This window comes from Rhinolophus sinicus, linkage group LG04 (assembly GCF_036562045.2).
Source record: "Rhinolophus sinicus isolate RSC01 linkage group LG04, ASM3656204v1, whole genome shotgun sequence".
NCBI lineage: Eukaryota > Metazoa > Chordata > Mammalia > Chiroptera > Rhinolophidae > Rhinolophus > Rhinolophus sinicus.
Genome location: NC_133754.1, coordinates 185,821,594 through 185,849,154, shown reverse-complemented (window position 1 = coordinate 185,849,154; position 27,561 = coordinate 185,821,594). Strand labels below are relative to the sequence as shown.

The 27,561-nt window shown below is 45.6% G+C and overlaps 1 protein-coding gene across 2 annotated transcripts; it reads right to left on the bottom strand.

Annotated features, from left to right (window-relative positions):
• Positions 1-1,030: 1,030 nt before the first annotated feature.
• On the bottom strand, positions 1,031-27,451 carry GTF3C4 (general transcription factor IIIC subunit 4). 2 transcript variants are annotated; one of them, XM_019728906.2, is made up of 5 exons: positions 26,976-27,450; positions 14,823-16,649; positions 11,842-11,972; positions 9,092-9,180; positions 1,031-7,129 (listed from the first exon to the last, which is right to left on the bottom strand). In XM_019728906.2, the coding sequence occupies exons 1-5, from the start codon at positions 27,318-27,320 to the stop codon at positions 7,065-7,067; spliced, it is 2,457 nt and encodes an 818-aa protein (XP_019584465.2). In that variant the 5' UTR covers positions 27,321-27,450; the 3' UTR covers positions 1,031-7,064. The 2 variants fall into 2 exon arrangements, with proteins under 2 accessions (XP_019584465.2, XP_074187341.1); XM_074331240.1 differs by lacking the exon at positions 11,842-11,972 and having other exon boundaries at positions 6,991-7,129; positions 26,976-27,451.
• Positions 27,452-27,561: the final 110 nt, after the last annotated feature.

Below are 27,561 nucleotides of genomic sequence, written 5' to 3'. Positions count from 1 at the left end.
CTTCTATGTTCCTCTTTTCTTCCCTTTTGGATTCTTTTCTAAATGTTCAGTTTTCCCCCCTTAGCTTGTAGGCTCTTGCTATTCTTCAGGTGGTTACTCTAGAGAAAACTTGACTTATCCAAATCTCATTTGGAGTGGTAGTTTTACGTGTTCTAAACAAGCCGAGGATTTACAGAACACCTGACTTGGAGTCAGGCTTTAGCTCACAAAGTGTCCCTCCGAACACTGTTTCCGTGTCACAGCTTTTTCCACCACTTTTGTCTTTGCAGTTCTCTTCACGAATTCTGCTGCCTCTGAACTTCCTTCCACCTGAGAACACCCTTCAGAATGTCAGTTAGTGCTGGTCTGTTGGTGACGCCTTATTTTTCATTTTTATTGGTTTGGAAATGTCTCTCCTCTCAATCTGAAAAGCTATTTTTGCTGAGTTCAGAATTCTAGCTTGCTATTCTTGTCTTTCAACACTTACTTTGAAGGTGCTGTCCATCGCCTTCTCACGTTCAGGGTTACCACCAAAAAGGCAGCTGAGTATCTGTTACTCCTTTGAAGCTAACTGGGTTTTTTCTTTGCTTAAAACTTTTTCTGTCTTTGATTTTCAGCAGTTTTACTATGGCATGTTTAGGGGTGCTTTTCATTTTCTTTATCCCGTGTGGTGTTTGTCGAGCTTTTCTGGTTCTCAGCAGGAGTATTGGTCTGAGTTACAGGTGTATCGTTATGAAATTCCTACAGTCAGTACTTGGTTTAAGTACTCACCAGGTATATTTAACCGACGTTAACAGTCGTCGTCTAACATACTAGGGAATTGATTATTCCCCTCACATTCTTCAAATGTTTTCTGGAATAAACAACCAAAGGCATACTGACTTGATTCCGAAGTAGCTGCTTATGGCCATTTCTCACACACACAGCGCCTGCCGTCCCTGTTCAGGCCTGGGCATTACTTACCGTCGCTGGTGCTGGTCAGGCCGAAAGAAGTTTCTAAGCTTTGCCACAGTCCATGTAGACCCGATAAAATATGCACACGATATACAAATAATTGTTATTTATTTATTTTGAATAAAAAAGTGGCCAAGATAACAATACTAGTGGCTCTGCATACAAAACACAAGATAGTCAAGGTTATTTCACATTTACAAAACTGCCATTATATACAGCACTGGATATTCACAGCAACTTTGTTAAACTCTAAGGACTAGAATCATATGAGCAACTGAGGGGCATCCAAAATGGGAAAAAGCTAAAAACCAATGGTCTTTCATGAAATGGATAGTTGGCCAACCAGCTAGCTGGTAAAGAAACAGAGGATCTGTTAACATTTTTTTTACTAATAACTAAAATAAAATTGCCCCACAGGGCTGTACACTGACAAACACCCTCAAAATTTCCATTTCATGTTCTCTGTAATCTTCCCCACTTCAAACGTTCCCAGAAACCTCTGCCCTAATATGAGATAAAAGCTCAGGATACTGGTCTGTTATCATCAGGAAAAGAAGGCTAGATAGTCTAAGGAAGGATATGGCATAGTCAGGTTCAACCCAAGCTCAGTTCCAACTCAAGAAAGAAATCGACCCTCCCCTGGTCATTAGTTCTTTGCAGTTAGAACGCAATGGAAAAAGTGAACCATGCTTCATCTTCAAGGTGGCAGGAAGCTACTCCCTCATCCTACACGTTACGAGCACCTACTCTGTGCAAGGCACTTGACATTAGGTGCCGCAGGAACTACCGAGAAGAAGCACAGTCCCTGCCCTTGAGGAGCTTACAATCTAATACTGAACACTATGTACATATATACAGAGGAGAAAGGCCGCTGGCTTTTCTGGACGGGGTACTCCACGCAAATGTGTTATTATTCTTGGTTATTTCATTTAAACACTAAAAGTCTATAACATGCCACCTAAACCAATGGCAAAAATTAAAAAACCACCTCCTTTTTATAACCTTAAGTTTTTAGATGGCTGTTCTTTTCATTTCAAAAAAAGTCACATGTAAACATACATAAATTCAAAGCCAAGCACAAAGAGTAGCCCAGGCGTTGGGTAAACAAATATGTATCACGATACACAACACAGACTTACTTTTCTATACAGTCCGATTTCTGTATAAAAAGTGTGATGTTCATTTTCCTTTCATACATTAAAGTACACATTGGAATCAACGTCTCGAAAAAGACATAATTCATTTTTGCATTTAATTCTGCATTAGTACCAAAACAAAATACCGTACACCCTACCAGCCTGTTAGCCAAATGTAAAACTCATAAAGTATGCAATGCCTCAAAGCCATCACAGCTTCTTATGTTGTCCAATACGACCACTTTACAGGATCATTTAAAGAAAGTAACAGGATTTCATGATGGAGAGGTAGGCAAATTTTACTTTAGAAATCAACATAACATTTCAAGTTCTGAAATTTAATTTTACCTGACCCATTTACAATATTGTCAGTCTGAGAGTTTCAGCCTTCCCTTTTTCAACTCCTCCCAAGCCTACAATGAATGAAAATACCACATATAATATTGCTCTAAATAAACTCACTGACTTGGATCGTGGTTCGTATACTAAGCCCCTAGAGTACAGTTATAACTCAAAGAAAAGGCAAGATAAGGAAAAGCTAATTTGGTAAAGAGGTTGGGGGAGAAATATTCATATACCAAAAGGATTAACGTCTTTACAGGACGTCTTTATAAATAGTCGTTCCCTGTTAAACTTGTGGATTCTCACACCAAGTTTTCAGATATGGCCCCGTCTTAAACCAAACTCCACCTATGCTCGCGAGAGGCTGCTGCCATCCTCCAGACTCAGCCCAGCTGGTGGGCCTGGTCCTGGTTTACCTCTGTGCCCTGGACACAAGTCGCTGTCACCTCTGCAAAGCTGCCGTTCCATCAGGACTGCAATGCTACAGGACTTCAGGTCACTAGAAGCAACTCTGTATCCTGCCAATTTGACTTCATTGCATGCGAGACAGTCAAATGTCACATGCTCTGTAATCAGTCTGAATAGCAGATGCCATGCTAGCAGACGTGAAGACCTTAACTCCAGAAGCCTCTTTCAGCTTCAAGAAAGAACAGTTCAAGTTTAACAGCTGGGACTTGAGACACAGTCTAAACTGCTTGAAGCTGCAGCTGCCACTCCCACCAGTAACTGAAGGGAAAGCAGTTCATGTCGATTAGACCTGTCAGAGGCGTGTTTAAAGTTTGACGACCTTGAGGACAAAGGGTCGATTCCTGAGACAACGCAGGCTCCCTGCAGCTACACGCCACCAGCCCCTGAAGGGTGGTCTCAGAGCACAGAGATGTATTCTGAATGAATTACGAAGCCATGCAGCCTGCAAGCAGTCCCTGGTGGGCTAATAGGAAAGACGTTCATTTACGTGTCTTGCTGTTTGTGCTGCCCAATCTCTAGAAAGAAAAAAGGGCAGAATACACCTTTCCCTTAAAAATTTAGGTCTGCTGACTTTGAATATAACATAACCCATTCAGCATAGTCATAACCAGAATTTTTCCTTGTCAAGAATAATATTCGTTGGGGGGTGGCAAGGAACTAAAATCTAGCATACTCTCGCCCAAAGTCCAGCCAAAAGTTACTGAACACTCTGACAGAGAAATTACAAAGAGCGGTGAAGGAAGCCAAATACAGTTCACCAAGTTAACAAGGAACTACAAGAAAGAAAAACTACTTCTAGGAAGGGAAACCCAGTATGTGATTTAGCTTTTAGGAATTTTACCACTAATCAATTTTTCTTTCAGACATGAAACCTGTTAGTTCTGAATGTGTCCTAAAGATGGGAGAACTAAAGGACTGGAAATCAAGAGGACCTACCTGTCTGGCAAGGAAAAGCGAGAGAGAGATAGGGAGGCAGGTAGAGAGGTAGGTAGGAAGGCAGGGAGGGAAGGAGGGAGGGAGGGAGCAAACGGGATGAAAGGACCCTGGGAAAATCAACCAGTGATGCGAATTCCTGGTTTCATTCCAAGAACTGCAGGAATTCACCCAACTCCACAGCAGGGGGACTGCTGCTGGGGGAGCAGGTGCTCCATAAAACCAGTACCGATTCCTCTTAACAAGCCCCGATAAGCATCGATTTCTTTCGCACCTTATCTGCTACCATGATGATTACAACAAAATATATTTTAATGTTTAATTATTTCCTTTAACATTCTTTTAACCTGTGAAACTCTCATATCGTGTTTCCCCAAAAATAAGACCTAGCCAGGTAATCAGCTCTAATGTGTCTTTTGGACCAAAGAGTAATATAAGACCCGGTCTTATCTAATATATGACCGGGCCTTATATTGATTTTTGTTCCAAAAGACCCATTAGAGTTGATCGTCCGGCTAGATCTTATTTTCAGGGAAACACGGTAGGTCTAACCTACACAGTAACATTCAACAGTAACATTCTCAAAAACTTCTTAGAGGGAGAAGCAGAAAAATGTCACACTCAACTACGAGCTGTGCCAGTGGTTCTAATAACTTCTGACATTGAAAAATAATTGGAAGTTTTGGCAGATATAATAGTAGGTAGAGATTGCTTGAAATCTGGGTGGTGGACACAGGAGGATTTCAGAATAAATATCAAGTATAATAAGCTATCAATTTCTGATCTAGAATAATAGGAACAAATTAACCCCAGGCAGAGAAAATGTGACACAGGTGTGGATATCAGACTCCCAAAATGCAACCGTGTTGTAGCTTAAAAGGTCTCATTGTATAGACTGTGCCCCTGGGCTTCAATGCAGTGCAGACACATCACTTCCATCGGCCCTTCCTGAAACAGTTATTACAGTGACAGCTGAAATATACTTGAAATCCACTAGATCAGGCAAATGTCAGGAAGGCAGCGAGGATTTCACGTTTAAACTCGGAGAGGCAATTAGTCTGAAGATGCCTGGTCTTACCCACTTTTGCAAGGTTTCACTGGTCACCACTGTCATCAGGAATGCTGAGCCCTAGTGAAAGCGTGCACTGCCCTCACTGTCTGTGGTGCTGCCATTAACACAGAACCTTCCATTCTCACGGGTCAGTGGGTGAACCTCCATGGGTGGGGGCGGGGCAGGAAAAGGGGGAAGGCCTCCCAAATGGGTGTGCAGGACTTTGGGCTGGTGGGCTTTCAGTCTCTAGAATGCCACCGGGGGCCAGCCCCCTGCAGAGAGAAGCCATGTTCTAGCAAAACAGTTGCCATGCTGGGGTGGCCGGTTAGCTCCGTGGGTGGGAGCGTGGTGCTGATGGCACCGAGGCTGAACGCACAACTGCTTTAAATAAAAACAGTGTAAGTTTTAGATGGCAGCAGCACAATATTCCCCAAAGAGAACAAATCAACTGCTGACTGTGCTGATTAGGAACAAAAAACTAAGCGAAACTAAGTTTTCCATGATTATTAAAACTGCAATAATTCCCGGACACGATCCCAAACTTACTGTCATATTTATTGTAAAGTGAAACAGTGACCAGCACAAACAACTGCAACTACACAACCTTCTAACTTGCGTTATTCATGATTTCAGTGCCCACTGGTTCTCCTTCTTGAAAATCAATTTAACAGGCCAGACCCTAAAGTCTGGATGAATGCTACTGAAATTACCGCCAATGTGAGAGAGAGAGGCAGAGGACTCCAGCAAACACATAAAGATTAGAGACCAACAACATTTTGAACAGGAAAAGAAGACATTTCCATGCGGACTGTTTGGAAGTGCCTGCTGGGGCTCTGTCCCCACTCACCACACAGAAGAAAGGCGAACACAAGTGTGCAGTACGTTTCTGTTACAGTGTTACCCAAATAGCAAGTGTTTCCAAAGGGAGGACAAAATGTCACTAAGGATACAAAATAAAAGCAGGAAACTGTGTTAGAATAAAGGCAAAATAGACAGCGTGTAGCTGAGTTAGAATCTCACATTTTGTACTTCTCATCCAACTTCCCAGAAATACGCACCATTTAAAATGTGTACATTGCAGCACCAATCCCTAGGGTACTTATTTAAAAATCCCCAAACACTGTAACTCCAGAATGTCTATTTTTTACTTTAGGGTTTAAGAGCAATGAACATCTAACATCTCCTAACAGCCTCCAGAACATACCTGTATGATAAACATCAAGAACCTTTGCAGAGAGGAGTCCCAGGCTCTGCCCACTGAGTTGCACACACTTGGAGCACCAGAGCGCAAGTGTCTGCCCCTCTGAGTGGCCGTCTCTTTCTGGAAGCTTCTAGGTAGACTCTGTGCACTCCTATACCGGATATAAATGAAATGTCTGGAAATGTCAGCATTAAAAATACTGAAAGTTTTAATACTAAAAGGAGAAAATATTCTTTTTCTTCTATGTACAATAACTCATCGAGGGAATCACAGTTAAATCTGAAGCGAGGACGAGACAGGCGACCGGAGTACTTGACATCCTTATAAATACTGAGGAGTTGGGGCAGGAAATCGGGTGACATGGGAAAGGATTAAAACTGTCACAATTATTAACTTACAAGAGTCACCTGACCTTTGACACATTAAAACCAATTTTAGTCTTGGCTTCAGCTTCTTAAAAATATAGTTTTAGGAAAATGTTTTCAATATGCAGGAAAAACAAGAATTGGGGGATACAGATCTGCAGCTGTTTACTGAGAACAAAATATCCCACGCGTTCAGACACTTAATATCTGCTGCTGGTACACTGACTGCCACGGACCAGGTAATTTAAGCTCTTTGGAGCCAAAAGGCAATTCCAGACCAAGGTTAGGACTAAAGCCTAACTCCGCCCAGCAAGGCCCTTGTCTCAACTCTCTAGAAGAGGTCCTTCTGTTCCTAGAAACGACAGGGCTTCAGTGAAGACACTTGAAAAATGAGCATTCGTCATTGGGTGAGGAGTGGGCTACCATCCACCTCTAAATGACTTCAATCTCTGCGTTCCGTCACTTAGTCCTGGATACACAGTGCACTTCCGAAATGAGTTCCCAGGGCTCTGTTTACAATCGTGGAGAGGCTCTGCACGAGTGAGGGCCCTGCTTCCAGCACATCCCACCTCTTCGGGCTGGAGCGGTTTTCTGCAGTGGAGCACACGCCCTTTCGCATCTTCCCACTGCGGATCTCAGAACACAGGAGAATCGCAGAAAGGGCAGGGGCTCTGCAGTAATCTCTTAATCCAGTCGGGATCTGCAAAAGGAACACAAGTGTGTCAAGCGTTAGCTTCAGAAAAGGCAGCCAACGGGATGAGCTGAGGCTGGACTGCAGTGGCAAGAGATGGGCACTGGGGTCCTGTTCGGCATCCTGGACAAAGCATCTCATGCCAACGTTACAAGCGGCCGGACTAACTCAACCTGGGGCTCCCAGAGCTAAGTGTGCCATGGGATCTCCATCCTTCAGTAACGAAACAGGAAGATAAGGGACTGAATGAGTGTTTCATAAAGCTCGATTTACTCAAATTAAAGGTCTGTGTTTTTCTGAGTGTAACCTTCATACACTATTAATGCTAAAATACTCATAAAATCACAGTACTGGGGCTGGCCCTGTGGCTCAGGTGGTTGGAGTGCCATGCTCCTAACGCTGAGGTCACTGGTTCGATTCCCACATGGGCCAGTGGGCTGCACCCTCTACAGCTAAGATTGTGAACAACGGCTCTCCCTGGAGCTGGGCTGCCGTGAGGAGCCGGAGCTTGGCGTGAGCTGCCAGGGGCTGCCATGGGCTGCTGTGTGCTGCCATGGGCTACTGTGTGCCACCATGAGCGGCCGGTGGCCAGCGTGAGTAGCCGGCAGCCAGCATGAGTGGCCGGCAGTCGGTGACAGCTGCCATGAGCTGCTGTGAGTGGCCGACCGAGGATTGGCAACCAATTGCCTCAGCCGGGGAGCACAAGGCTCGTAACACCAGCATGGGCCAGGGAGCTGTGTCCTACACAACCAGACTGAGAAACAACGGCTTGAACCGGAGTAGGGGTGGGGGGGAGGTGGAAAAAGGGGGGGGAAAAAAATCAAAGTACTAGTAATTTTTTAAAATGCATTACATGGAGAAAGAAAAATGTGGCAACATTGGGGCAACACCTTCTCCCCCTTTAAAACCCTCCCTGTCTGTGAAATGCTCTTCTCACTACTCTCCAGACTCCACAGATTCTTGTTCTTCCCAAGAGCTATATGCGGCTCAACTCAAAGTCACCAGGCAGGTGTGTGCGTGCGTTTTTAATTTGTTTCAATCTTTTCCTCATTTTCTGCCTAAAAAGTATAGTACTTTTCAGTTGCAGTGGCTGTTTATAAATTCCCTCAAATTCGTTTCAAAGTAATCCAGTAAGAGGAGGGGCGTGGGTGGGTGACAAGGGACGGAACATAAAAGGCTGTGAGCTGGCAACATTTGCAGTTGAATGATGGGTACCTAAGGGCTTACTCCACTCCTGTCTCTACTTTTGTGTATGATTGCGTTTTCTGTAATAGAAAGTTAGGACGGAACACAAGCTGCCAACACACCAACTTCTCAGAATTAGAGCGCGTCAGCCAATTAAGATCAAAAATCAAGAAGGGTGTAGTTGTATGTAGAATGGTTTTTCTGTTTTACTTCCTTGAGACCAGATTCCCCCAAACGTGTATATAATTGTACACGCCTGGGTCTAGGCAGCTCGTTTGGTTAGAGTGTGACATTCATGACCCTCAGGCCCTAAGTCTGACACTGATGTCTCCTCACATCACTGAGCCCTTGCCTACACCAATGACCTGGTTTCCAACTAGTTCTCGCAGAGAAGTGGGCTTTGTTCTCAGGGCATCAGAAAAGAATACAGACCAACCAGAAACAATCCCCCATCATGGCTCCTGGAAGAATGCCTCCCATTACCAGCTTAGCACTGCGGTTTTTGTATACTTATAATTTGCAGCATTTTCATTCAAATATAATCATACACGCCAAGTGCAGCAAGCGCTGCCATTTTTTTTGAATGACTGATTTGTTTGCAGTGACAGAACAGCCAACGTACTCATACTAAAATGCAATATACACTGGAACGTGACAGCTTCCAGTTACCATTTTCAGTTAGTGCGGCTTCATGATGCTACTGCGAAGAGCAGACGAGCCGGCCGCAGTCACGCCTAGGGCACCGGCACACGCCATCTGACCCGCCAGGCCGGGGGCAGCACTCACCTTCAGGGGCGGGGTGGCGGGCAATGCTGTCATGCAGCAGACACCTCCTGTATATCAGGCTCTGGCAGGACTGGTAGGTTAAGAAGCACCTGAAAGAAGCCAGATGGCATCATCAGCTCCACCCACAGCTGGAAAGCAGCAGTGTGGACGGTAACTCACCACAGACGGTTATTCCCAAACCACACAGTACGGAAGCAAAGGGCAACGACCGTCCCCAAATCCACGGCAACAATGTATCCCTCTCTCAGCCAAGCTGCCCAGACCGACACCACCCACAGAGCAAGGGAAGCCAAGAGGCGCGGTTTCCAATCCAGTCGCTGCAGCTTCTTGCCTGCTGTGCTTGCTGCACTCGGAAAGGTCTAGTCTGTCCATACCTGACTGTACTTTGTTTGGTGTGTTAAAAAAAAACCTGACATACTATAGTGAAAATGACTCATTAGTGATTTATACGATCAGATATAAGAACCTGACAGTACAGTGAGGAAAACCTGAAGATGCTGATATAGAAGACACAATCAATGGTGCAAAAAGAAGGGACAAGAACAAGCATCCACAGGTTCAATTGCATCCAAGACCCTTCACTGAGCATCTGCTGGGCAAGTCAGGGATGCGGAAATGCGATGAGATGGGAGAGGGCCCCTGGGCTCTGCGGGGAAGGTTGGCCCCAGAGATAACAGCGCTAAGGCTGAGCATCCAAGGAGCAGAGAAACACAGGAGGAAGGGATGTCGGAGGAAGAGATTCCGAGCAGGTTCGCTCTGAGTGAAGACTTGGGCATTCGGAAGGAAGACGACCCCCGAGGCAGAGCAAGCACCCCCTCTCACAGGGAGCAGGATATGGGGTATTCTGGCACTAACTTCAATCAGTAAAACCGAAACTCATTTTGGTGAAAGAATCCATGTGAGACAATAATGCGTGGTGGTTACACACGTGGACTCTGGAGCCAGAATGCCAGGTCTGCCTCTGTCACCAGCCACCTGTGACTTGGAGCAAATTAGTGAACCTCCCCAGGTGCCCGTTTCTATCTGTAAAACGGAATAATCGCAGTGCCACCATCATGGCTGTGGTAAGGCTGCAGGAACTCGGGACCCGGGACCCCCAGAACAGAGCCTGCCACACGGACAGCTCTCCACACACACCCCCTGCTATTACTACTGCCAGCTCGTTTCCCACTCTCCCCTAGAAAAAGCCCGAACAGATTAGAAAAGGTATAGACACAGTAAAAAGTGGAACAAATCCAGATACCCATCCACAGGGCAGTTCACGGCACATCCACACAGGGCACAAGTCCACAGCCGCTAAGGCGGGGATCTACGGGCTGATGTGGACAAGTGTCCACGGTGTATTTCGATAAGAGAAGCAGCCAGTTGTTCAGGGAGTATGTGCAGCACAGCCCTGTCTGTTAAAAACGAATTTTAAATATTAAGTGGGTGCCTATCCGTCCCATGCACTGCTTTAGAAACAGCCATGAACAAAGTAAAAAGACTCCCTGTGCCCATGGAGCTTTCTATTCCAGAGGAGAAAAGGGAAAGAAGCCCAAACTATAACGTGTTAAATGGTGTAAATTGCTAGGGAGGAAAAGAGCAGGGGGAAGGGCGGCAGAAAACTGGGAGAGGGGTGTCGGCAGGCAGTGCGGCCACGAGGCCTAACGGACAAAGGGACCCTGAGCGAGCCCCGTGGCCACCCACTGAAAGAGCATTCCCGGCGGCAGACAGAACGGCCCCTGCAGACGCCCACAAGTGGCAGGGGTGCCTCTGTCCCTGAGCACAATGGGACCAGTGCATCTGGGGAGACGTGAGAGGACCGAGAAACGCAGGAGATGCGCACGGACAGAGACGGGATGAGGGCCGGGCTGTGCATCTTCATCACAGAAAGGACTTGAGCTTTTCCTCATCAGGAACGGGGAGCCATGGAAAGGGCTGAGCAGCGGGGGGACATGGCCTGACAGAGCCGTTCCAGGATCACAACCATGGCTGCACTGAGAGCAGACTGGAGGGAACCAGGATGGAAGCAGGAAGCCCAGGTAACTGTCATAATCCGGGCAAGAGATGATGGTGTCTCGGACCCTCATGGGAGGGAGCGAGAAAGGCTGGATTCAAACCTGAAATGCCTAGAAAACTTACAAACAGATACGCTGAGCAGAGGGTTAGGTATGTATTATAAGTATGAATTGAGGGGGAGAAATTCAGGCTAAAGCTACATGTTTAAGTCACCGTGTACAGATCATATATAACCGCTAAGGGAGCGCCGACAGAAGAAAAACAGGTCCAAAGATGGACGGCAAGGAGAAGCAGACAACGAAGAACGAGGCAGAAAGAAAAGCAGTAGGACTGTGCCCAGGAAGTCGAGGGGATGAAAGTGTTTTGGGGAGGAGGGAGGAAGCTGAGGGGAGAGGGGGAGGGGGAATGAGGGGAGAGGAGGGAGACTTTTATTATAAAGTTAAACAAAAAAAGTACATAAGCACTTTTACATGTCACTAACTGTGATAGGTATTACTTTTGTAGTAATTTTTTAAAATTTAAGGTTACTTAAAGAAACTCCTATGTATCAAGCAGTAAAAAACTGTCATTTAAAGGGCGTCTTGCTTTAGATAGGCTGAAGAAAGAAGGCCGTACCAGGTTGAATAATGGCAGCTTTTGTCCAACCTAACGGCACGGCGACATCCATTTTGGATAAACACTTGCTCTGTAGTGCTGGCTGCCAGACACAAGTGAACACTGAGCAAAAGCGGGTCTGACTTCCGAGGGCTTACCGGAGCCAAATGTGGCCATTGGAACACACCGCCTGTTTGCGATCCGTGAACGGCAAGATCTCTTTACACAAACTACAGTGCTCGGGGAAAGTCTGTTTGTTCATCTTCTTCGAGATGTGTCCAATGAGCACCTGGTAAGACAAAGCAGCGGCCATGTATGTTAGGGAAGCATGAAGGGCTTCGTGCGGAAAAGCCTGCAGACTCAGAGGAGAAGGAAATGCCACAGCGCTTCCATCGCGCTGTCTGCCAAGTGAAAAGGGCTTCAATGTGTGCCAACTGCCTGAGTAAAACACTCATTCAGGGACCCTGTGACAGAGGGTGACCTATAACCGCTAAAGGCAAAACCACTCTGAAAACCAAGATCTTGTTACTTGCCTTGTTTTAGTTGCTTCTGAAACAAGGACTTCAGAGTTCTGTTAGAAGACAAAGCATTTAGCTATTACTTCCAATGTTTTCACTTTAAGAAGGAAAAGCCTCATCTCTATGGGCAAAATACTACGTGAAATACTAACTCTGCAGAATTGTACGAATGTCTAGTCTTCAAGAAAGGCGTACAAAGGAAAAAGCTAATCAGGATTAAAAACTAGTGATCTTCCCTCTGACGGCCCAGAGACCCACGACCGGCCTAGTCTAGTGACCTGCGCCGCAGACCCACGGACCCAAGCAGAGGCTCAGCAGGCCCCCCGTGGGGGTGGGGAGCGGGGGGGAAGAGGTCCACAGGGCGGGCTGGCAAAGGCCTTGCCCCACTTTCAGCTTCACTTTGTTCGGCTTCGTTTATTAGGATTATACGACTTTAAAAATTAAAGGCTAGAACACACTGATGGACGTCATCATTCTGCTGAAGAGCCTTCACGGGCGACATCCCTGGGATGGCGCACGGACCGCTTGCCTTGCCAGCAGGTAATGGCCTCTGAAGCCGTCCATCCACTCGCACGCCGGCTCCTGCGGAAACCCTCTAAGCCTGCCTCACTGAGATCACTGCCCTGGAGTTCGGACGGCTGTCCTCACAGCCCACGGCGGTAGCCTACCTGTTCTGTATCCAACTACAGATTGAAAGCCCAGTACCTGTTGGCCTTCCTGTTGGCCTTAAGACCTCTCTTTATGGTCCCGTACAGCAGGGTCGACCACCCTGCCTTTTCTAGACAGGCCGAGCAGCCCGATGGGGACAAACTCTGCTCAGAAGGCCCCCTGCCGTGGCCACGCACGCAGACGTCACACCAGGAAGGACGCTTCTCTTGCTCCCAGGAGCCTGGGGCATGCAAGCCCAACTGCGTTACTTTAACTCATGCCTCCTCAACGGGGCTGACATTCCTTCCAAGGGGGCAAACAGTGGTTCTTGGGGGACAAAAAATGCTTTTAATGTAGAAAGCACAGATGTACATATCATACATAAACAGATACACAATACACCTATGGGCAAGAACAATCAGAACAAATGTCTTAAAATGCTGCGTGGGCTGCGGAGAGATGGTGAGAACCGCGGGTCTGACTTTACGTAACAGCTCTCCAGGGTGCGAGTGTCAGGAAGAATTTGTAATTACTAGTAAACCAACGCACTAGGTTCAAAGAGGTTCATTTTATGCATAGAGTGGGATTATTAAGACATGAAATGCGTTGTTTTCAATCAAAATTCAGTTGCTATAGATGGGCAGAGGTCCAAGCTTCTCTCGTTTAAACGGGCTGTTAGAACCACATCACTCGGTCCAATGTAGCTCCACCTCCCGTAGCATCCGGGCAATTACTCTAAACCATTACCAACCAAACTCCATTACATAGTTTCTAAAATGGTTCTGTTACATTTCGCTGGCTTATAACATCCCTGCTAGGTCCTATGAGACACTGATAACCAGAACACACCTCCACACAAGCAGACCACAATGAAACAATGTTTAAAGGTTGACTTTCAAAAATGAAAAGTCAGTTTCATGGACAGTACATCTCAACTAGTCTTGAGATCACTGCAAACATCGCATGAGCAGTAATTTCAGGGGTGCACATACATTCTCCCTGTCAGTCTCTCCAACAAGAAAGTGCCACAAGTGGCTATGAATGGTCTAAATGAGGGATAACAATATTTGAACTTCAATCAATATTTTAAGTAAGGCTTTAGGCAGTGGAAGAAGCATCGATCTTTGAGGTGTAAAGGAACATAGGCTTTTGTGGTTTTGAATATTTTAGTATACAGTACGTTCCTTGTAACACAAGTTCCTCAAGCAGAGGTTAGCTCAAAGACAGGCTCCCTGATTAATAAGTCTGGGTAACATGACCTCCCCAAAGGTAAGAAGGATTCCCTTATGCAGGAGTTCTCAGCACCTTAGAAGGCTCACGTGCACGGGGAACCTTTAAGACGAGTGTGGAGTATGCAGTATTGCCTGGGGCTTGGACGCCTAACGTTCTGTCAGGGAACTTGAATTCTGTGGCACACATTTTAGACAACACAGTATAATATGTCTAATCCGGAAATATAGATCATACCCAATTTTTATAAAAGCAACACGAGTAATTCCTGTTTACTTTATATGCCCTTCTTGACTAAATCAGAACTTCTCAAGTCCTTCCAAATGGAAACAGCCTCCCCCAACCTTCCCCTTCCCGCCCTCCCCCCGCCCCCAAAGAAAACCTTTTGCAAACAGCAAGGGACTGGAGTGCGGGGGCCACACGTCCACGCCTGTGACTGCTCGGTCACATCCTACGCTCCTCGAGGCAGCCTCTTGAGCTGGTCATCAGCCTGGAAATTTCATCTCACAAACCTTGCATATCATTCACGGCCACAGTGAAAGGACGAACTGAAATATCTGGTGGGATAGGAACGTGTCCTCTGCACGGGCCCGTGTCTCCTATTTATTCTCCAGCACTTTGTGCCAACCAACTACCGAAACAAATGTCAAAGCAAAAGCTGAGCTTTAGAAATTCAGTTTAGGTCATTTCTGTCTCACCCAGAAAGCAGGCTTTCCAGTCCCAGTATTTTTGTGAACACCTACCCGTGCCGTTCGGTCATCGTACTCTTCATCAGACATTAGGAAGTTACAGAGGCCCCTGGTGGGGATGCTCGTGTTTTCTGTGATCCAGGTGTGCAGGTACACTTCTCCCAAGACTCGCTTCATGTGCTCCCTGGTCAAGTGCATTTCCACAGCTTCGATTTTCCCTTGGATTTCAAGGAGCTTCTCTTCCATTGGCTCCCGGCCTCCAGTGTCTCCAGACTGGGTCAGGGTGTCATCTGTGGGGTCCTCTGGGTCCCCTTCTCTGCTCCTCTCCTGAAGGCCTGGCTTACTCACCTGTCTGGAGGATGTGCCTTCGTCTTGCTGTTCATCCTCGGCAATGCCGGTTCCAGGCGAGTCACTGAGTAAGATTTTTGAGTCCTCATGGGTGGGTTTCCATAAGGCTTCTGAAGGGGTTTTCTGCATTGACTGATACAAAATCCTCAGGAGGAAAAGTTTGAAGCGCCAAAAATAGGTGGCCCCACTGCTTCCGATCTTTTTTTCCAAAGCTTCTTGTAAAAATTGAGGGATATGTTTATCTTTTAAAATCTTCCAGCGAACTAGGTCTATTAAATCTACCTGCTTAAAGAGATTTTGAACTGAAGATTCCAGGAGCTGAGCAGCTGCCTCTTCAAAGGTTTTGAGAGTGACAAACTGGACCTGGTAGTTCTTGTTAACGGGATGGAGGCCGTTGACCATGCCCTCGGTGGTGATGACGGCCAGGTACGCGCCGCAGGGGCTCACCGCGATCCCGTGCGTCCTCACGGAGCCAAACACGTCTGCAAGTTTAATCAGCTGGTGTTCAAACTTTAACGCGACATCTGTGAAAATGGGAATCAGCTGCCTCACCTTCCCGTCACTGGAGCACGTGTACACAGTTCCATTCTGCTTGTCAGCGGTCATGGAGACAATCGGCAGCGAGTGTAGGCCCGTGACGTGGGAGTTGTGCACGTTCAGACCCGCTTTGGAGATGAGCAGCAGACACCAGAACACGTAGGGCCCTCTGGCAGCCACCACTAAGCTGCAGCTGCATTTCTGGTACGGGTGGTAAAGCGGGACGCACTTGATGCTGTGCACGGGCAACTGGTCCATTTCTTTCCACAAGACCACAGGCTGCCTTAAAGTGAAATAGCCTTTCACTGCTTTGAGGTTGACAGGGAGGATTTTCACAGGTCCAAACGCACTGCCCACAATGAGGCCGCTCATCTTCCGGTTATTGTGCTCATATTCCCACCAAAACAAGACACTAGGGGAGTTGATTCCTGACTCAATTGTGTTGCATGAGGAGATGGACTCCTTGCCGACAAACGGCAGCTGAAACTGCCACACGGCAATGTCACCGTTTTCAAAGAGCACCGCCAGGAGCACGCTGCCCACGTCGCGGCACTCGTTGTTGTGCTTGACCTGCTGGGTGGTACAGATGCCCGACCACTCCATTCGGACTGCGGTCTGCATGCTGTGTCGCCTCTGGAACTCGGCAAAGTCCCCCAGGTCCCCCTCCGGGGCCTCGTTTCTAGAGAGCCTGTAACTGGTCTCATAAAGACGCTCTCCGTAAAGCTCAGTCAGGTCGACCAGCTGGACCCACTGCAGTCTGTTGAGGTTGGCCTGGATGGTCAGGCGATTGTCCATGGTGAGCGCGGCCAAGAGGCACCTGCCGTTGGCATCACAGCCCATAGGGGACCAGCTCGTGTATTTGAATCCTCTCATTGGGGGCAAAGCCTTCCCCTCAGGGTTAAACACCCTGTCCAACATGAAAGTCTGACTGATGGTGGGGTCTTTAGAGGTGGCAAATTTCTCCTTACACTCAGCGACTTCTGCTTTTGAGCCAACCTGAAAATAAGAGGTATAAAAACTATCAGACAAATATTTCTCTCTAGAAATAGATTTATATTACTTAGAGTATATTCACTGGTTCCCATTAACATAAACAGTAATTCTGCATTGGTTCTGTGAATTTTGGTATGACATGCATTTAAAAGATGAAGTACCTGTCCAAAACTAAATGAGCGTTTACTCAGAAATGGCGATTTTTTTTAAAGGATCAGAATAAATGTTCTCATTATTCATAACCTGGTTCCCACCTTCTTCTTAGAATTGACATAAGCATAAGGACGATAGAGGTGCACTTAATTCTTAAGAGTCAACAGAGCATTTAGCAGAATTAGTCACAAAACAATAAAGGTGTAAAAATTCACAAAATTATACGTCTTTGATACAATTTTGTATACATTTTGTACAAGATACAAAAATAATCTGAAATTTCATTTACAAATTATGCTGAAAGCCAAGTCCAACTGCTTTGCCCACTGTTTCTATACTGTCCACTCCAATCAGAATATCTGCCGTTCCCCGAACTTTCCCGCCCCTGCCTTCCCTGTCTCTCTTGCCTAAAAGGCTCTTTTCTTCTATCCAGTCCCACCTGTCCTACCAGGTCTCCTGAGGTCCGTAAAGCTTTCATTCATTGCTCCCTCCTCCAAGTCTGTTACATACATCAGCAGTGCTATTTACTTAGTGCCTACCCTTACAAGCTCTTTTTAAAGATGGCAAGCCCTTTAAAAAGATTTTAAAGGAACATTAAAGATGGAGGAAGAGCTAAATGACCAAAAGAAAGTGGGCCAGAGCCATAAGAAAATAGCCAGGGAGCCCAAAGCTGAGAAAAAAACAGAGGTCAACTAAAATATGGTTTCTGTCACATCTGAAGCAAGAAGAAAGGACTTGACCCACTGTGGTAGAGAAATGGATACCAGAGAAAGAAAGCAGAAACTTTTCATTCCTTTTTAGTGTCAATCTCCTTTTAAATAGAAGCTGATCTTCAAACTGGGAAGGGTAGAAAAACATGATTAAAAAGGAATTCAGGGGCCGGCCCGGAGGCTCAGGTGGTTAGAGCTCCATGCTCCTAACTCCAAAGGCTGCCGGTTCGATTCCCACATGGGCCAGTTGTCTCTCAACCACAAGGTTGCCAGCTGGATTCCTCGTCCCGCAAGGGATGGTGGGCTCCGCCCCCTGCAACTAAGATTGAACACAGCACCTTGAGCTGAGCTGCCGCTGAGCTCCCAGATGGCTCAGTTGGTTGGAGCGCATGCTCTCAACCACAAGGTTGCCGGTTCGACTCCCACAAGGGATGGTGGGCTGTGCCCCCTGCAACTAGCAACAGCAGCTGGACCTAGAGCTGAGCTGCGCCCTCCACAACTAAGACTGAAAGGACAACAACTTGACTGGAAAAAAGTCCTGGAAGTACACACTGTTCCCCAATAAAGTCCTGTTCCCCTTCCCCAATAAAATCTTTAAAAAAAAAAAAAAAAGGAATTCAAGCCTAAGACATATACAGATATAATAAAAGTCACTTTAAATGAGTTTGAGTCCCAAGCCCAGAGGAATTACACTCCAGGACACGGAAGAACTTGGAGGAAGATGCTGAAATCAGAACCACTAACTACATACCTTGGTAAAGCTTGGGCAACTGGGAATGGGTTAGAAAGCCAGAGTGCAATAAACAGTTCGAAAAATATCCCCCAAATGCTGACTAGATTACAAAAACTACAGACCATTAAGCCTGATAGGAAATAAAATTCTTTAATGTATTAACCAATGAATGGTTTGTGTAGACAGCTGTGACCATTAGAAACTAGCGTAGGACAACTGGAAAATTTTGAATTTATTCTTTTTTCTGAAACTGCTCAACAGCAGAGTAAATAAGCATATGGAACAAAAGGCAGACATACAGCTGTCCAACAGATGAATCAGATGACTAACTCTTCTTAAAGTGTGTTACGCAGAACGCTGCGCCCCTGCATCTCCCCTGAACGAGAGTTCTATGGCTGTACATCACTCCCCCGAGAGGCACAGGAGCATATTAAATGCCTCCATCAGGGAGCTATCGTAGAGTCGTATGAACCACATTATCCATGCTTTAAAAAAACAATACAACCTTTTTTTGGGGGGTGTCATCCAAAAGAATATTCTGGAAATGGTGTCTTAGGCATATATCTTGATTTTAGAAAGGCATTTAAGGTAGTCTCTCGGATACACTTACGGACATGCTGGAGACACAGACTGGAATTCTACTTACAGGTGTGGCTGGCTAGCCTGTTGATAAAATAATGCTGATCAAAGCCCAGAGCTTTGCATGGCTAGATATAGTTTAAAATATGACATAATGAAGCCCAGCAAAATGACTGAAAATCTGTGCTGAGGCCAGACTGCTTAGGTTCACACGCTGGCTCTATCACACACTAGCTCTGTGACCCTGAACAAAACCTCTGCTCCTAATTTTCTCACTTGCAAAGAAAAAATAATAGTACGTGTGTCATAGAATCAGGAAGGTTATATAAGTCAATATATGTCAAGCATACATTAATAAGTGCTCAATAAATATTAGCTATGACGATTACTAATACTCTCTGAAGATTAAGTAAATGTTAATGAGACCTAATAAAAGTATATAAAATGCAGGGTAAATATAAAATTGTTCACCAAATCCTATAATATTGTAAATTAGAATAGGCAAATTTACTACAAATAAAAACTACTATAGAATTAAAAGTAAACTTACAGAATTTGTAACCCAAAGCAGCAGCACAGGATGAAATGAATGTGTCTCTAGCAACTCTTGGTCGCACTGACTGTAGGAAGGCTTCCTGATAGGATGAAAAGCAGCATGGATCTGGGCCAGTAGGAAAATTCCTCATGGTTTTGGGCAGTAATTTGTAATATATTTAGTTTGAATGAGCCTACTACACCTCCCTCCAATTCTCCGTATCACAAAACTAGTTAACAAAGTAAGACAAGTACTCAGATGCCCAAAGAACAGACCACTTAGGAGCCCAGCGCCCAGAGGCCAGCCCCCAGCCAAATGTTTAATTACATACTATCCTGCTTCCAGTAGGCCACTATTACTACTAATTGCTATGTCCTTTATAAGCACCTAACAAACAAAAGCTCATTTGAAGCTATTAGACAGTAAGCTTCCTGAGGGCAGGAATATGATTCCAAAGACAGGTAATAGTTATTAACTCGATGTCATTGATGGTATTAATATTAATGTTCCTAACAATTGACACAATAAAAATAGTTATACATATAATTTGGAACTGCATACAACTAGATGACTCACTAAATCAGCAGTCCAATGGGAAGAAAAATTGCAATTTATTATTTTAATAATGGTTGTATTTTTCAACAGTTGATATACCATATTAGTTTCAGGTGTACAACATAGTGATTAGACATTTATATAATTTACGAGGTGATCACCCTGATAAATCTAGTACCTATCTGACACCATACATAGCTCTTAAAATACTATTGACTATTTTCCTTATGCTGTAACTTTACATCCCCATGACTCTTTTGTAATTACCAATATGTACTTCTTAATCCCTTCCCCTTCCTAGCTGGCAACCATCAAAATGTTCTCTGTATCTATGAGTTTGTTTCTGCTTTGTTTACTTTGTTCTTTAGATTCCAGATATAAGTGAAATCATATGGCATTTGTCTTTCTGTCTGACTTACTCCACTCAGCACAATACCTTCTAGGTCCATCCAGGTTGTTGCAGAGGGCAAGATTTCTTTTTTTTATATGGCTGAGTAATACTCCACTATATGTATGTACCACTTCTTCTTTATCCGTTTATCCAGTGCTGGACCCCTGGGATGCCTCCACACCTTGGTTATTGTACATAATGCTTCAGTGAACATACGGATGAACATGTCCCTTCAAAGTAGTGTTTGGGTCTCTTCAGATAAATACCCTGAAGTGGGATTACTGGGTCTTTCACTGTCTCTTCGTAATACAAAACAGTCTTTGTTTTAAAGTCTATTTTGTTTGGTATAAGTGTTGCTACTCCAGCTTTTGTTTGTTTGTTTTCATTTTCATGAAATATCTTTTTCCATCCCTTTACTGTATCAGTCTGTGTGTGTCTTTCGATCTGAAGTGAGTCCCTTGTAGGCAGCATATGCAATGGTCTTGCTTTCTTATCCATTCCAGCCACCCTATCTTTTGAGTGGAGCTTTAATCCATTTGCATTTAAAGTAATGTTGACCTGTGTGGCCCAGGATGGAGTCTCTGGAATCTACTACACTCTGGGGCATCGGAGGGCACGGGGCTCCCACCATTGGCACATACATGAGGTCTGACAATTAAGTTCCCAAACTCATCTTAGAAAAAGTGCTACATACCTCATCGCTGAATATCACCAGTCACCTTTGAAGTACTCCCCTTGGGAAGCTATGCACCGATCCCAGTGCCTAGCCCACCCTTCAAAGCAATTCTGGAATTCTTTTTCTGGAATGGCCATAAGAGCTGTTGTCGTATTACCCTTGATGTCCTGAATGCCATCAAATTGTCTTCCTTTCAGTATTTCCTTTATCTTCGGGTAAAGAAAGAAGTCATTGGGGGCCAGATCAGGTGAGTAGGGAGGGTGTTCCAATACAGGTATTTGTTTACTGGCTAAAAACTCCTTCACACACAGTGCCGTGTGAGCTGGTGCATTGTCGTGATGCAAGAGCTCCTTCGAGACCATTTTTGCACACACCTTTCTCATGCCAAGATTTCCAGTTAAGATTTTCCTAACTGTTTCTCTATCAATGTTTACTTGGTCTGCTATGGTTCTCAGTCAACCAACGATTTTGACACACAATTCAATGAATTTTTGCAATGTTTTCATCAGTTCTGCTTGTCACTGGCCGCCCTGACCTCTCTTCATCAGTGACGGGTTCTCTCCCCTCAGAAAAATGTTTAATCCATTTGTACACTGCCGTTTTCCTCATGGCATTATCCCCATAAACTTGGACTAACATGTCCCTGATTTCACTTCCACTCTTGCCAAGTTTAACAAGAAATTTAATGTTTGTTCGTTGCTCTAATTCAAGCCCAGACATTCTCGTGACGGCAAACAAAACATGTAATAATGAATGCCACTCAGCAAGACACCGCCACACGTTGACACGAACACAGCTGAGACAGATATACCAAGGTTATGAAACCTTCCCGAGCTGTTTGTACTGTGCTGCCAAGGTAAGCACATGGTAGCAAGTCTGCAAACTTTACTGTCAGATCTCATAGCTATTGTATTTTATTATTCATATTTTTTCTTTCTTCTTTTTCTTGATGAAGTCCCTCTAACATTCCTTTTAATACTGGTTTGGTGTTGCTGAACTCCTTTAGCTTTTTCTTGTCTGGGAAGCTCTTTGTCCTTAGATTCTAAATGACAGTTTTGCTGGGTAATCTTGGTTGTAGGTCCGTGTTTTTCCTCACTTTAAATATTTTGTGCTAATCTCTTCCGGCCTGCAAAGATTCTGTTGAGAAATCCATTGATAGTCTTCTGGAAGCTTCCTTGTAGGTAACTGCTTTTCTCTTGCTGCTTTTAAGATTTTCTCTTTGTCTTTAACCTTTGTCATTTTAATTTGATGTATCTTGGTGTGGGCCTCTTTGAATTCATCTTGTTTGGGACTCTCTGCATTTCCTGGGCCTGTATGTCTGTTTCCTTCACCAGGTTAGGGAAGTTTTCTGTTATTATTTCTTCAAATAGGTTTTCAGTTCCTTGCTGTCTCTATTCTCCTTCTGGTACCCCAATGATGCAAATGTTGGTACACTTGATGGTGTCCCAGAGACCCATTAAACTCTCCTCAGTTTTTTGGATTCTTTTTTATTTTTGCTGTTCTGATTGGGTGTTTTATGCTACCTTAACTTCTAAATCACTGATTCAATTATCTGCTTCATCTAATCTACTGTTGATTCCCTCTAATGTATTCTTTATTTCAGTTATTGTCTTCTTCATTTCTAACTGGCTTTTTTATATTTTTTTAATCGCCATTTTTATGTTTCCTATCTCTTTGTTAAAGTTCTCACTGAGTTCATCTACTCTTCCCTAAGTTCATTGAGCATCCTTATAACAGTGTTCAGAGCTCTGTGTCTGGTAGCTTCCTTATCTCCATTTTGTTCAGTTCTTTTTCTGGAGCTTTGTTCTGTTCTTTTATTTGGGACATGCTTTTTTATCTCCCCATTTTGACTGCTGCTCTGTGTTTGTTTCTATGTATTAGGTAGGGCTGATATATCTCTCGGTCTTAGTAGAGTGGCCTTATATACTAGGTGTCCTGTGGGGCCCAATGGCACAGTATCCCTGGTCACCTAAGCCAGGTGTCCCTTGTGTGGGTTGTGTGTGCCCTTCTGCTGTAGTTGAGCTTTGGTTGCTGTTTGCACGTCAGTAAGAGGGACTGACCCTCAGGCTGACTGGTTGTTAGGACTGACTGTGACTACAGTGGAGGAGCTGCTGTGCAGGGCTGATCCTATGAAGCAGGATTCTCTTTAGCAGGGCTCTGGTGCCTGCCCAGTCTGTCCTTTGGGTGAGTTGCCTGAGGAGACAGCTAGGTGATGCTCTGGCTTGGTCTGAAGCCAACCACCAGGCGTGCTGGTCTCAGGGCCTCCTGTGAGGGGCTCTGCCACAGGCAAGTTCAGCTGCAGCCTTTGCCCTGCCTGGGGCCACCTGCCATGAGCCACAAAACAATCTGCAGGTGGCAGCCCTCCTTATTGGGCTTGGAGGTCCCTGGAAGAGGCTAAGTTGTGAACCAAGGCCAGCTGCTGCTAGTGCTGCGCTTGGGGCTGTTCAGCAAGAGGTCTGGGGCTTGCCGAGGCCAGATGCTGCTTGTTTGATTTTTTGAACCTTGACAATTTCAGGAAAGTCTGTAGCATGGGCCAAGATGGGCCATTTGCATGGAAAAGCCACTGGAAGAGACTTGAGTGGGCCTGCAAGTTGGATGGGGTAGGGTCTCAGGGAATCACCAGGGCAGGGCGATGGAGTCTCAGATATGGCGGGAGCCTGTGTCTGCAAGCTGGGAATAGGGAGAGCTCAACAAAGAAATAATGGATTCTGCCAGCACTTCTGTCAAGGAGACAGTCGCCCCTCCAGCCCTCACCCTAAGGCCAGACAATTCAGTTCCTCCCCGTATGTCCCTGGTGCCTTTCGAGCTGCTACCCCAGAGCTGGACCTCAGAATGCGTGAATCCGTTAGTAAGTCAGTGTGTAGGCCCTTTAAGAGGAGCACCTGGCACTGTAGCCGCCTTCCGTCTCACTCAGCCTTAATCTCTGCTGGTTTTCACAGTGAGAAGTTGTAAGGACTTCTCTTCCTGGAACTGGAACCCTGGGTTGGGGAGCCTGGTGTAGGGCTGGGATCCCTCACTCCTCCAGGGGGACCTCTGCAACGAAGATATCTCTCCTGATTTTTAACTGCCCCACGCAGGTGTAGGACCAGCTCGTTCAACATCTCCGCCTCTCCTACGAATCTTGAGGTGACTTTTTCTGTATGTCTTAGTTGTAGGACTTCTGTTCAACTAGACTTCAGGGGATTCTGAATGACAGCTGTTTTGTAGTTTAGTTGTAATTTTGATGTGGCCATTGAAAGGAGGCAAGCACAGTATTTACCTACTCTGCCACCTTGACTGGAAATCCTCGCAACTTACCCTTAAATTACTATTTTATTGCTTTTCAGATTTCTATCACTTATCTTTATATCACATAACTTCAGTGCCCAGGACAGCAACTTGAAAACAGTGGATATGTGAACTATTATATAACTGCATATTTTCCTGAAAGAAAACTCATAATCTAAATAACAGAGTCATAGAGCAAAAACTTCAAAGAGGTTTAGCAGCTAGATTTCTAGCAGTGTTACACACTAAAACTGTGGTCCAGATTGCAGAAATGTCCATCCTTTTTGTTAGAGCAAAGGCAAGCTGGACAGCACTGAGTAGATTCCAATCTCCACGGACTGTCAATGGATAGAGTCATCAAAGTACTGATACAGACTTTTTTACATTCCTGCCATTATCCCAGGGGTGTCTTTTAGAATTGCAGGGACAACTCAGCATTCATTCACCAGCAGCCCCAGTCTACTAAGACTGCTAACTGATAGTTTGCATGATGCACATACCAAAAAACAGACTAGAAGGGGAAGATGCCATTATTTCAGGCAAACTATCTACTATTAGAGAGAGAAAGAAATCCTAACACTTCTTAGACAGTTGTAGAACCAACGATGGAGTCACATTTTTATCAGAATACTATGGATATCTTCATATTCGTAGCCATAGCATTAATCCAGGCTCCTATTCCTTTATACTTGTATGACTGTATGTTTTTACCTTGAGCATTTACAGTGTTCCAGGAACTGTGCTAAGTAATTAATGTGTGTGTTTATGTGTGTACACATATACATATCGACATATGTATTTAATCTTCCAGAAAGTCTAAACCAGGTAGGTTTTATTATCCCCTTTTATAGATAGGCCTATCTTGCTATCTTGTGCTAAAGCCCAGTCTCCTAACCTCTATTTTATACTGACCCCAATAGCCATTTTCTTGCGTGTAGTCCAACCAGATTCCTATTCCTGAACCATACCAGGTCAATCCATGCTTATGAAACGTTAACATCACCTCAGGGCTTTCTAGAGTGAAGCCAGCTTCCTCAGACTGATCTTTAGTTTGACTTCACCTTACTTTCTCTGACTTTAGAACAGCCACTCGATTCATCATTACTTTTACACCCAAAATAGTAAGTTATGTTCATGACTTAAATATGTATGTGCATGACATACACACCTCATTCTTGCCACCTGGATGACACTTTCCTTCCTTCCTCTTATAACCCAACACGACCTGTTTCAGGACTGCTGCAGATTCGCCACCAAATGAGCTTCCCTGATGAAGTGCCTCCCTCACTAGTCCCTCCTTTCTTTCAATTCTCTCTGCAACAGTATTAAATCTCTACTGTACTGACACACATACTTAACATTTCTCTAATCCATGTACATATGACCATCCTTAGAAATAGTAAGTTCCTTTTCAGCAGAGGATGCATCTTTTAAAGCCCCCTTCTTCTGCTTCCCTCCTTCAGTGTTTCTCAATTTCATAGCATCAACTGCATCTGTCCCCAGTTTATTTATATTTGAACCAATTTGTTCGCATCTTCTCCAAGATCTTAGAGGGCTTTAGTCATACAAGTTTACCAATGATCTAATTCAACACCAAGTTGTATGTTTAAAATTTGATTCGCATTTAAAAATAGCTGTGCTGAGTAATCATTTTTATTTTTTAAACTTCACTTTCATGTAAATATGTTCTCTGAAAATAGGTATGTAACTTTATAGGGCTTGTCACTACCCGATAGAACACTGTAATTTATTCATGTAGCTAAAAAGAATGTAAGCTCCATGAGGGCAGGGACTTTGTTTTGTGCACTGCTAGGTACCAGACCCAAGTCAAAGCCTAGCTGACACATAGTGGTATTTAAGTATTTACTGAATGAGCGAATATACACTTTGATAGATCATATATATGCATACAGGCCTTTAAATGAAATACCGAAAGTTTTTATACTGTACTTCTAAACCACTAAAATAAACGTTATGGCTTACTACTTTTAAAAAATTAACTTGAAAATGATACTAAAACAGCAAAACTTTAGGAGCCCTAAAGTTCTGAGGGCCAACTTAGTTTATCTGAAGCTGAAAGCACTACATCCACACAGAGACCTTGGACTTGAAGTTTAACAACTGCATTTATTTCCCGAAGCTTTACTTTTTCTTCTACATCCTGAAGATTTTTAGCTATAAAACTGGAGTACAAACTGCAAGATCCAGTATTTGCCCATCTAAAGTGAGACCCATTCATAATAAAGTCGCTGGAATGTCACGACAATGGAAAGGACCAAGTGTTCTTCCCCAAAGCAAAACAAGAGCAGGAGAGGAAGGCACATCGCAGTAAACAAAGCCGGCCCAGGGCCTCGGGGAGTCGGTCCCAGACAATAGGAGCAGAGGCACAGGCAGGTCTGGGGCAGGGTCCACGGGGGGTGGAGTCTCAACGCCCACTATGCAAAGTAATCAGTGCCAGCAGCCGGCCAGATGCAAGGGCGACGGAGAACTGGCTCCGAGGGGACCTACCAGAACATGTGTGTCGGGAGGGGTGCGTGACCCGGGACATTGGGCACAATAGCTGCAAGGTTTCGTGTTTGTTTTCTCAGCTACGGCGACCCTAGCCGCTTAACCCCTAAGTGCTGGGGGCGAAGAGGGGACTCCCCGGACTAGGCGCGGGCCGGGATTCTCCAGGGACCCGCGCAGGAGGGGCGGCAGGAGAGCCCCGGGCTGGGGCCCGGGATGGCTTACTTTGAGAAGGCAGCTGTTGAGAGGGGCGGGCACTGAGGTGCGGTGGATAACTAGGTCCTGGCCCGGGTTGTGCACGTCGCAGATGAGTTCCAGCACAGCGATGCTGCGGGCCGTGGACACGGATACGCGGTGGTCTTCGGACCAGGCCAGCGGCTCCAGGCCGCTCACTGCATACTGCAGCTTCACGGCCGGCTCCCGCCGAGTCACCAGGAGGCGGAACGCGGCGCTGGGCCCGGGGGTCGCGTCCGCCGCCGGCCCCTTCCCGCCCGCCTCGCCCTCCTCCTCCTCGGGCGGCGCAGGCCCGTCGGCCGCGGGCCCCACCCGGGCCTTGTCGGCCGCGTTCATCTCCAGGCAGATGCAGAGGCCGGATCCCCAGGCGCGCCAATCCCGCGTCGCCGTCCCGTTAGCGCCGCCCGCGCCGCCGCCACCGGCCCCCAGCGCCCTCCGCGGCCGTTTTCTCCCCCTCAGGCCCGGAGCGCCGCGGAGCCTGGAAGGACCCCGCCGTTGCTAGGCGACCCAGCCCTACCAGGTGGCCACGGCGCTGCCTGTCTAGAAAGCGCGCCGCCCCTGCGGGCAGGACCTGAGC

Bases quoted from the DNA above. Each gene is read 5' to 3' on its own strand.
- GTF3C4 (XM_019728906.2), bottom strand. From the start codon at position 27,320: ATGAACGCGGCCGACAAGGCCCGGGTGGGGCCCGCGGCCGACGGGCCT. The intron at 16,650-26,975 runs GTAAGCCATCCC...TCTTATTTTCAG, and splicing joins TCAACAGCTGCCTTCTCAAA to GTTGGCTCAAAAGCAGAAGT. The intron at 9,181-11,841 runs GTAAGCCCTCGG...GGCTTCTTTCAG, and splicing joins AATGGCCACATTTGGCTCCG to GTGCTTCTTAACCTACCAGT.